Raw genomic sequence first — 10,730 nt, 5'->3', positions numbered from 1 at the left:
ATTCTTTCAAAATTCTGCTGAGTTCCTGATATAGCCCAGTCTGATGGTACTGCGCAAACTCTTCTTCAAGAGCTTCAATCAACATGCCGAGTACAAGGCTATGTAGCCTTCAGGAAAATCTCCATCAGCTTTCCCCAATGTTCCACGCTTCTTTTGTTCAGATTTTCAATTGCCCGGGGATCGAGCTGGTTTGGTACACCAACTGTATTGGAGCGAATTTTGAGCTATGTAAGCTGTTGCAGACTGATTCTGGTCGACTTCGACCCTTCGAAGTGGGAGGTATTATACACGGTCCTTCTCGGAGTTGCGGGTTCAGATGGAGAAGCAATGCTTGTAGGCGACTTTCGCTTCTTTGGTGTGGACATGTTAACGCCCACGATCTTCATCGCGCAATCGGAATCAACAACTTCAGCCAAGTCTTCGTTGTCCTTTTGCGCAGCAACGTCTTAGATAGGCCGCGTCTTTGCGAGTGCGGTCTGGAGATCCATACCAATTTTGTTCCACTGCTCTTGTAGTGGCCTTCTTTGAGAGGAACCGTGCTCAATACTGGGGGTCCCATCAAACAGTTCATGAATCTTCCGTTCAGGGTCCGAGGTCTTGCCACAAGGAATCCGCTGAACATCCTCAGTAGGAGGATTGGGCAAAGTTTGGAGTTCATCGTCAATATATTTCGACTTTTCATCAATCTGGGCTATGATCGATGGCAAAGATCTTAAGATCTGACGCATCAAAAGGTCAGACAGCGCTGTTTGAAGCTGTCGAGTACCAAAACGTTCCTTGAATACGGCGAGATCTCCTGTCCACAGAGAGGAACCGAAGAACATCTCTTCTTCCATCCTAGCCTGGGCATGACTGACAAGGGGGTCATTGTTGTTCCTAATGACATAATAACCGTGACCGAGCTTGAACTTGCTGCCATCCAAAATCTCATGCCACTGATCAAATGCTTCAACAGAGGGCCGCAGATCTGGCTTAGTCAGGACTCCAAGGGTACGTTCTTTTGCGCCCTTGATATCCCGGACGAGACGAGCAGCACTGGAGTTTGTCGCATCGCCTGTCATTGGCAGTGTGAGGAGGACAACACAATGCTCTTGAAAAACATAATTTTTCACCAGGTTCTCGACTAGGTTTACGAGGTATCGTTCATTATCCTGTTCGATCTGGCTAATCACTCCAGGCAGATCATAAAACGAGAGATTGGGAAGACCCGAGCCGAAGATGTCCAAGCGGACGGCATTCGGAGAAAACTTAACCTGAGGTGCCTGTGCTATGTCGGTGGATTCGGGAACAAAATCATGCGAATCTGTGCTAGGGTTCAAAATTGCTAGCTGGGCGCACCTGATAGCCCTTTCGACTTCCTGTTTATCATACAAGGTGATAAAATGATCATCAACTTGACCACCAAGGGCAATCCATGGCCCTAGTGGCTCTGACTTCTTCGGCATTTTCATCCGCTTCGATGGATCGAAGATGTAGCGGCGTGATAGGTGGATCACGCATTTCCAGTTGTTAGCGCTTTCGGAAAGGTTGATCTCGGAAATCCCCTCTATGAGGGAGCTTTTACCGGTGCTCTGATCACCGACAACACATATCTTGGGAAGCATGATCTTGCTGTCCTCAATTCCCAGATGACTGAGATCTTGAATCTTTTTGACTAGGTTCTTCATGTCCATCGTCAGATTGTCAAGAGAAGAACTGGGAATTGGGTGGGCGGCAGGTAGCCCTTGAGATGTCGGCATTGAAGCAGCTAAGCCAGCTAGAAGAATGAAGATGCTAGTCAGCGAGAAAACCTTCTTAATTGGGGGAGACTGAACTCACAAACTGCTGGACTGGATTCTGACTTCGGAACTCGGTCATACAGGCCTGACATAGTGGAGGATCACGTCTGGAAGATCGGTGGTTAGCCAGAAGAGCGGAATGATAGGAGACAGAAGGTGGTGCCCAGGGTTTCTGACTATCGGAAAAGACAAAATGAGACACACCAAACAGAATAGACAAAGAAGACAGAGGATATGAGGGCGGATTCAAATTCGAGACACGCGTGATTCTCAATACCAAGTTAGCCGAAAGAGTGAAAGCAACTGCAAGTAATGAGGGGTATCGGGGGCGAAATAGACAGCTCAGAGGCAAACGTAGCATACAGAAATAGACTGGGGTTGGTTAATGAAGGAGACGCATGGGATCGAGTTTGAGGGGATGGGTGAATGAAGGAAGATGGCGAAGAACAAAGATTGGCCCTTGAGAATGGCAGCTAGAGAAGGATCAAAGAAGAAAAAGTAAGCAAATTGATTGAGACGGCTCGAAAATGATAAACGACACCATAAAGAAAGGACGTAAGAAGTTCTCGCCTATCCGTAAAAGAAGAGACGGAAGATAGTCGACACCACGTGGTGGCTATCAGGTGCTACTGACAAGAGTGGCCTTGCTTCTGCAGGCGCACATCACTCATCTCCCCGCTCCGGATTTCTACAATTTGAATTTATACAAGTCTGGTGACCGAGTTTGTCGCGAAGTAGCACTGGCTCGTAAGTTGTTTGTTCTCTCCAACTTTGTTCAGATCGAAAATCGCTCAAGGTTCTTCAAGTTATCTTGCTACAATTGCAGGATCTATGAGCTGCGGTCATCTTTAATGGAGGTCAGTAAAATGAGTGGATTGCCTGGTTGCTGAGCTAGCCCTTATATGATAATTCTCACAAACCTGTTCTGTAAAACACCCCACGGGCCAGCGAGTCTGTTATATCGGCAACGTCCTAAGCACTCGGGTTGCTACTTAAGGATCGGTATACTCCCAGGTAGAAGTAACGACTAGCTCTATCAACTCTGGCCACAGTAGTCATCTCAGGTCTTCAACACTATGCATTTCATGCTGTGTCTCTTTATCTTTCACTTTTTCCTTTCGGTACAGCCTTTATCCTCTTTTTCAACTTCGTGAAACTTTGTCTCAAGAGATATAACACCTGGGTATCAGTCATTCACTGTCTCTCACTCCTTGGACCTTTCGTCCTACGTATTTCCAACAAACAGTGAGTCTCATGTGCTGATCCGATAGTGCTAGGGATGTGTGCCCAGCGATTCAACAAGGCAACTCTAAACTAACTAGTGGTTTCGACTGATTGTATCAAGGTACTCTGCCACTTTGCGCCACGGTGCAGTGTACGCTTGGCCATTGAGCAAGCCACACTAATCCAACTTGTTTAACTGATGGCCTAAGAAATCAAATATCAAAACAAATTTCCAGTTTACTGCAATCAGCCACCACAAGGAAAACCACGATAAAGCAGGCCTGTGTTGCTGTTGGTGGTTCGATCATGGATAGCGGCAGCGTACCTAGCAGAAATGCTACAGCGACTACTTTGATTTGTAGCGAGGATGTTCCTATAGTGTTGGTGTTGAAATGTCTGTGGGCGATGATATCTACCTACTTCCGGGCTCACCTATACTGTGACTGGAGGAGCATTTGCAACTATTGGGGAAAGACATCGATGTATAATCCCGTGCCCTAAGCCCTAAATCCTACTTATGCATCCAGGCCCTGTACTCGAGAATGAGAGACGAAGCATATTCCAGGCAGTAGAATAGTTTTTGAATCTAAAAACGGTATTAAAATTTGGTTTTAACAGGCAGTTATCTCAATGCCTTCATGAACGAGTTCTTGGGTTAAATTCAGAGTGAGTCATGAAAGTGGAAGACCCCCGCGAACTGGAGGTCCAATCAGATTCTACGCCGATCCCGCCCAAAAATTCCAGTCCATATCCCACTATCCCACCATCCCACTTTTTGTTCTCTGTAACCAAACGTTATGGCGGATTCCAACCCTGTTCAAGAGGCCACGGCCTCCATTGCTAACCTCCTTCTCGATGATGTCACTGGTGAGAAAGTCTCCAAGTCCGAATTGAAGAGACGTCAGAAGCAGCGTGAGAAGGACGCCAAGAAGAAGGAGAAGGAGGCCGCTGCTCCCCCCAAGCCCAAGGCTGAAAAGAAATCATCCGCCGAGGACGACGAGGCCAATTTGACTCCTAACGTTAGTTCTATTGCTCCTGAGCCAATTCCCCTTTTTCTGCGAAGGTAATTAATGTGTCGTTCCAGCAATACTTCGAGATCCGCAGCAAGAAAATCAACACGCTGCGTCAGACCAAGCAGCCGGAGCCATACCCGCACAAGTTCCATGTCGATACCGACCTCCGTAAATTCCTCAAGGACTATGAGAGTCTCCAGAAAGGCGAACAGAAGCCCGATGTCACCGTTCGCATTGCTGGCCGTATCTACACTAAGCGTACCTCCGGCAACAAGCTGAATTTCTACGATATCCGCGCAGAGGGTGTTAAGGTCCAAGTGATGTGCCAAGCTCAATTTTCGACAGGAAAACCCTTTGAAGAACAGCACGAGCTACTTCGCAGAGGTGATATCGTGGGTATCGTCGGTTTTCCCGGTCGAACCAGCCCTAAGAACCGTGACGACGGTGAACTTTCTATCTTCGCTACTGAGGTCATTCTCCTGTCGCCCTGTTTGCATGCCATTCCTTCCGAACACTATGGCTTCCAGGATAAAGAGCTGCGTTTCCGCCAGCGCTACTTAGATCTCATCATGAATGACCGATCACGTGAAATTTTCCGGACTCGGGCCAAGATTGTCTCCTACATCCGCCAGTACTTCGATAGCCGTGACTTCACCGAGGTTGAAACTCCCATGATGAACGCTATTGCCGGTGGTGCTACTGCTAAGCCCTTTGTAACCCATCACAATGAACACAACATGGACCTTTTCATGCGTGTCGCTCCTGAGCTCTACCTTAAGATGCTTATTGTAGGTGGAATGGAACGGTACGTCAAGTTCTCGAATTTTGCCCTTTGCATACCCACTAATTCACGATAGCGTATACGAGATAGGTAAATCTTTCCGTAATGAGGGAATTGACCTTACTCACAACCCCGAGTTCACCTCCTGCGAGTTTTACCAGGCTTATGCGGATGTGTACGACCTGATGGACCTGACCGAGGACCTCGTTTCCGGTCTGGTTAAGCATGTCACTGGTGGCTATGAGACAGTCTTCCATACTCAGTCTGGCGAAACCTACAACGTGAACTGGAAGGCGCCATGGCGGCGAGTGGAGATGATGCCTGCTCTGGAGGAGGCCTGTGGCGAGAAGTTCCCTGCCGGTGACCAGCTCCACACTCAGGAGACCAACGAATTCCTCAAGCGCATTTTGAAGAAGATGAAGGTGGAGTGCTCTGCTCCTCAGACCAATGCTCGCATGCTTGACAAGCTGGTTGGCGAGTTCATCGAGAACACTTGCATCAACCCCACTTTTATCACTGGTCATCCCCAAATGATGTCGCCATTGGCTAAGAAACACCGCGAGCACGTTGGTCTTTGCGAGCGTTTCGAGGCCTTTGTTTGGTAAGTGCTCATTCAACTTATGGTTGCCCACAACCATCTCTCTTTCCAAATTTGCCCAATTTCAAAAACTGGCCTAAATTTGCTTCCCCCCCCCGAATTGACCAATCAGATTCCTGGAATTCTTTATTAATTTAATTTCACCTACAGCACCAAGGAGATCACAAATGCTTACACCGAGTTGAACGATCCCTTTGACCAGCGTATGCGCTTTGAGGAGCAGGCCAACCAGAAGAGTCAGGGTGATGACGAAGCCCAGATGGTTGATGAGACTTTCTGTCAATCTCTCGAGTACGGTCTGCCCCCGACTGGTGGCTGGGGTATGGGCATTGACCGCTTGGTTATGTTCCTTACCGACAACTACAGCATCAAGGAGGTCATGACCTTCCCCATGATGAAGGACGACAAGACTGCTGCCGACCCCAAGACTGCCGCCGAAGTCGCTGGCATCGAGCCTAGCCCAGAGGAAGGAATTCGTATGTTATTAGTATCAGCAAATCTCCACGAGCCGATATCGCTGACGATGAACATACAGCCCACAAATGAATAAAATGACATGATTGCCCGAGCAGAGAAGATTGATACTCTTGATGTGTGATGCGTCTTGGGGGTTGCACGCAATTCTCTGTTTCTTGATAAAAGCAGCAAATCAAATAGGTTCTCAAGAAATCAAGGCGATGTAGCCAATTTCCAAACGTTGTTTTATGCAGGGATCGCGAAGGCTCTGTATAGGCCTTGATACATGACGAGAGAATTCAAAGCGCTCTTCACGTCGGGTTTGAGACACTGAATTGTAGTAGCGAGAAGGTACGGAAGAAGGTGGCAAGAGTTACCAGTTCACTTAGTGAACGATGGATTCTTGGAGCGCTTTGCCGATGAGAATCTCGAAAAAGTGAGGCTCCCGAGTGTCGAGAGCGCATATGATTACGGTTAGCCACGACACGAAGTTGGATTCGCTGGTAAGGATTGGGAGGAGGCCCGAGAGCTTGAGCTCTGCGATGCTAGAGGCCGAAGTAGTCATTTTGGAGAGGCGTGCGTGAAGTAGTACTGATGAGGGATGACTTTCGTCGAAAGAGAGGTACTGTGGGATCATAGCACGTGGTAAGTGAAAGCTCTGCACATCCAAGTTGACCGTCGAGAAAGAGAGGGGCATGGTTTTGAGACCGTTTGCTATTGTAAAAACTGCGTAGATGACACCGTTGGTAGATGAGTTGCTGAGCCGGTTGGCTCGTCGTAGAGTGGCACTTGGAGTCCATCGACGGCTTCGATGGAGAGGTCGGGGAGGCGCAAAGAGACCGTTCGAATGGAAAGAGCTTCCGAAATCCAGTCCTGTTAGAAGAGACCTAGATCAAGATGTATGTTGAGGGTGAGAAAAGTCCAGACTATGAGTTTGACAGTATATCCAATGCAAGATTCGTTGATACTGAGATCTTGCTGATCTCAGGTATCTCTTCGCCAGAAAGCAGGCCAATGGACCCACGAGTAGGTTGTCCTCACCAGATTAACCAGGGGCTTAGTTTTCGAGGGTTCTGATCTGTTTGCTTGCCCTTAAGTGGCCCTCTCCTCACACCAGCAGGCATCATCCGATCCCAAGAGACTGTGTATATAACAATGCCCAGTACCACTTACATCTGAGACCCTTCATCAACCCCAAGCCTTTTATCTACACATCCATTTTGATTTTCATTTTTGTACCCTCCCCCCCCCCCTTCTCTGTTTTCCGTTAGCTCAAAGTATTTTTGATCTTCAAACATCAAGTACCATCGAGTACAGCTCTTTTGAAATCATGGGTCATCCTACCATGCCTCTCCCTCGCATCCCAGACCTAAGTCTCCCATCTTTTCGAGAGCTCGATGAGTCTGTCGAAGCCAACAGGCGCAACCAACCGAGCTCACATCCTTCTGAAAATGTGTGCGATGGAACAGGTTACAGTTCCTCGTCTTCGCCGCAGAAGATAAATCCCATTCCCAACCCGTACCCACCCTATCCAGCTAATGGATGGCATATCCCACCTGACCCCAGTCAGAATGTTTGTGTCCATCCGTCTCTCACTTGAGATATTGTGCTAAAGTCTAGTCAGGCGTTTCGAGGGCCCGGATTTACCTCCCATGATGTGCGTGCAGAGCAATAGATACACGAGACAGTGAATGCCATTCACAGCTGACTTTCCAGAAAACAGGTCTTTGCCGGGGTGGTTCAACGCAATAGGAATGTGGACAGAGGTATGAAAGAAAGATCAAAAGCCCACCTCTCAGGGTAAAGGCATAGCTTATAAGCCCATCCTTCAGAGAGAAACTGCACCCCTCAACTCCCTCAACGGTTGAAGGAAACATTGCCATTCAAGGTATCCCCAACCCCCACGCTGTCGACTCTTAGCTCCACGCAGTCGACAGTCCGCGAGCCGCTATCTCCAGACACCCCGGTGTCATCAACCCCGGAGAGAAATCCCTCTAACGCGCCTCGAGAAACCCTGATAAATCGAGCCCCGGCAAGAGATCAGGTCCACCGCCAAAGGGTCAACCACGATGCAGTCGCAGCCCACCGAGCCCAGAGAAGGCGAGTCGGCGTCCGCTTCTCAGAGGTGGCAGCCCACACCGCAAAGTGCGATGTATGCAACAAGCGCAACAAGAACGGTATGTCTCGCTGCCAGAACTGCGGCTGGCAAATCTGCCGCAAGTGTCTGACAGACCGAAATGGAGACCGAACTCACGCTTCCTTTGGGGCTACTCATGTCCCCGAGGGTGGTGGCGATATGCCTATGTTGTTGCCAGGTGTCGATGGAAATCAAGACCACCGCTCCTCTGAGTCGATTGCTGAAGTTAGGGCTGCGCAAACCCTGCTGGATCTTGGATCTGTTGGCAACGGAGTCGGAACTACTACCCTCACCCGCGATATGAAAGGCACTGCAGGTGGACAGAAAGTGGTTCCTGCACGTGGCCGAGTCTTGCAGCAGCAGGTAAATGCTTTGTCTACTGGTTCTGATGTGACTTTGTCGGTTGTCGGAGATGCGGAGTGGCCTCAGAATGAGTCTGATATCCCGATTGGTGAAGATGGTCTGCCTGTTGGATACATCATTACACGGCGCAACCCTGCGCGTGCTGCAAGACCGTCTACGAAATTGGCGGAGTAAGTTGGTCTGGATTTACTGGGCAGACAAGAGCAAGAAAATTTCACCGAGAACTGAAAATGAATGCAAAAAAAAAGGCGAAAGAAATGTGCGGAGACAGGGAAGATGAGGACAAAGAAGTATGGAGAGCGAGAACGAAGAAGCGAGAACGAAGAACAAGGGAGGGCAAGGAAAAAAGAAAAAAAAAGAAAAAAAAGAAACCGTTTAGCGTGCTGTTAAAAACCAACTTTGGACTTTTAGTGGATCAACCAATAACTTTCGATTTAGTTCAAATTTTGTTTTTACAATAAGTGCGTAGTTGTGCTAGTTATACAGTAAGACTCGAGCATCGCTAGAATCAACAGATGAATGGAGATGGTATCAAGTGCCAAGGCGATTGATTGACACAATCAACCCTGGCCGACATATTCATACAGTCAAGAGCCAGAGTGGTTTTATACTCTCTTCACAGCGGAGGCAGCAGTGCTAGAAAGCTGCTGGGAGCGAGCCTTCACAGCCATCTGCAACAGCTTGGCTGTCCGCGAGGGATGCCAGATTCTGCTGCCTAAGATCATGACCCAGGTCAGAAGGAACAAGCTGCCAGCCTGGTGGGCGGAGGCAAGTGGAGTAGGAACGAGATAGAGAAGAGTAGTAATGCCGAGTCCGACTTGGCAACAGGCGAATCCGAACACACCGTGGACACCCTTTCTAGCAGGCGCCGGCAGGAAGCGCTTCATGGTGGGCGAGGCACGGGAGTAAGCCATCAAGGCACAGATAGCAGTGAAGGTGGTCATGGCGAGGACGCGGTGGTCAAGCTGAACAAGAGAAGGATTCTCAAGCATGTTGCGCCACCAGAGATCGGAGCGGTCTTCGTGGCGGGAGTAGCGGGCATCGAACAGCTCCTCCTTGGGAGGCGCTAGTCCCTTACCCATCCATGGGAATTCGTTGTAGATAAGTCCAGCATCAAGACCGGCGACGAGACCACCGGAAATGACAGTTGTGAAGACCAAGAGAGCAATACCAGCAACTGAGCGGCGGAACAAGGCCAGCTTCGGGTCTCGCAGCGCATTCAGCTGGTTGATTCCAGCGGCTGGATCGGCCATCAACCGGTGAGATCGCAAAATAGCAAGACCGTTCCACAACATCGAGACGTAGCACACGAAAGCAGCACCCAGGTGAGCTGTCAGACGGTATTGGCTCACTCGCGGGTGACTGCCCGGAGCAAAGAGGTCATCCTTCAAGCCAGATTTAACCATCCACCAGCCAAGGAAACCCTGGAAACCTATAAGACCGGCAATGCCAAAGACACGCAACGCCATGGGCTTGGAAACCTTCTTCCGGGCGACGAAGTAGACTGCAGGCAGCACAAACGAGATTCCGACAAACCGGCCCCAGAGCCGATGAATCCATTCCATATAGTAGATCGACTTGAATTCGGAAAGAGTCATATTCGGGTTAAGCAATTGAAATTCGGGAGAGGCGCGGTACTTTGAAAATTCATCCTCCCAGTGTTCCGCGTTCATTGGGGGGAGGGAGCCGGTAACAGGTCGCCATTCGGTGATACTCAATCTGTGCCAAAATTCGTGCCGTCAGCATTCGAAATTCGCTTTTTGTGAATACACGAACCCTGATTCTGTCAACCGTGTCAGACCACCGAATACTACAATTCCAAAAACACTAGCCGCGCTGCCTAGAAGCCAGTAGGCAACGGCCTTGTCACTAATTTTCGGGAAGCTCGACTTGGCTTTCGTGGCACCCTCTTCGATCGCCTCTACAACGGCTGGCGCGGCATTTGGACGCTTGAGACTTGAGGTGAAGAATCTCTTATTGTTCAGAAGGTTCGATTGAATCTTGCTGGGTTGACGGAACTGAATGGCACCGAACTGGCGGATTGATTTGGCTGCGTAGCCCTGACTTGGGAGGCATTGGGATGTGAAAAAATCCTTGGCCAAACGAGGGGCAACACCCCGCCATAGCGACAGAGAGCTCCCCAGAGAAGCCATGGTTGAGGCAGATGAGTGAAGGAAGAAAGTTAGTCATGTTCGGGAATTGCACGATGTCACGGAATGCGTTGGCCAATCAGCAGTGGAGCATTTGTCGGCGTGGAATGGCACCGTCAACAGTACACAACCGCTGACAGTGTAATTAGATTAGTAATTCACATCTACACTGTTCGATTTAGAACTGACCGTGGCTATCTATGTACGGGCCCAATATAGATGTTGATGCC

The 10,730-nt window shown here is 49.2% G+C and overlaps 5 protein-coding genes across 5 annotated transcripts; 2 read left to right on the top strand and 3 right to left on the bottom strand.

Annotated features, from left to right (window-relative positions):
* Positions 1-446: 446 nt before the first annotated feature.
* Positions 447-1,870, bottom strand: Pdw03_6444 (Dynamin; the record flags this gene model as incomplete). Its single annotated transcript, XM_014679995.2, has 2 exons — positions 447-1,756; positions 1,819-1,870. 2 exons carry the CDS (start codon positions 1,868-1,870, stop codon positions 447-449), a joined length of 1,362 nt encoding a protein of 453 aa, XP_014535481.2.
* A 1,929-nt stretch (positions 1,871-3,799) lies between these two features.
* Pdw03_6443 (Lysyl-tRNA synthetase) lies at positions 3,800-5,940 on the top strand (the record flags this gene model as incomplete). The annotated part of the gene is made up of 5 exons (XM_066101353.1): positions 3,800-4,021; positions 4,087-4,820; positions 4,873-5,397; positions 5,545-5,870; positions 5,930-5,940. The coding sequence occupies 5 exons, from the start codon at positions 3,800-3,802 to the stop codon at positions 5,938-5,940; spliced, it is 1,818 nt and encodes a 605-aa protein (XP_065956436.1).
* Positions 5,941-6,235: 295 nt separating this feature from the next.
* On the bottom strand, positions 6,236-6,547 carry Pdw03_6442 (uncharacterized protein; the record flags this gene model as incomplete). Its single annotated transcript, XM_066101352.1, has 1 exon — positions 6,236-6,547. The coding sequence occupies one exon, from the start codon at positions 6,545-6,547 to the stop codon at positions 6,236-6,238; it is 312 nt and encodes a 103-aa protein (XP_065956435.1).
* A 648-nt stretch (positions 6,548-7,195) lies between these two features.
* On the top strand, positions 7,196-8,524 carry Pdw03_6441 (Nucleic acid-binding, OB-fold; the record flags this gene model as incomplete). Its single annotated transcript, XM_014679997.2, has 4 exons — positions 7,196-7,423; positions 7,475-7,507; positions 7,574-7,616; positions 7,683-8,524. 4 exons carry the CDS (start codon positions 7,196-7,198, stop codon positions 8,522-8,524), a joined length of 1,146 nt encoding a protein of 381 aa, XP_014535483.2.
* Positions 8,525-8,955: 431 nt separating this feature from the next.
* On the bottom strand, positions 8,956-10,503 carry Pdw03_6440 (Cytochrome c oxidase assembly protein cox15; the record flags this gene model as incomplete). Its single annotated transcript, XM_014679998.1, has 2 exons — positions 8,956-10,069; positions 10,127-10,503. 2 exons carry the CDS (start codon positions 10,501-10,503, stop codon positions 8,956-8,958), a joined length of 1,491 nt encoding a protein of 496 aa, XP_014535484.1.
* Positions 10,504-10,730: the final 227 nt, after the last annotated feature.

The sequence above is a fragment of the Penicillium digitatum genome, chromosome 2, assembly GCF_016767815.1.
Source record: "Penicillium digitatum chromosome 2, complete sequence".
Classification (NCBI taxonomy): Eukaryota; Fungi; Ascomycota; class Eurotiomycetes; order Eurotiales; family Aspergillaceae; genus Penicillium; species Penicillium digitatum.
The sequence above is the reverse complement of the archived record's forward strand: the minus strand, read 5'-3'. Positions and strand labels throughout refer to the sequence as shown.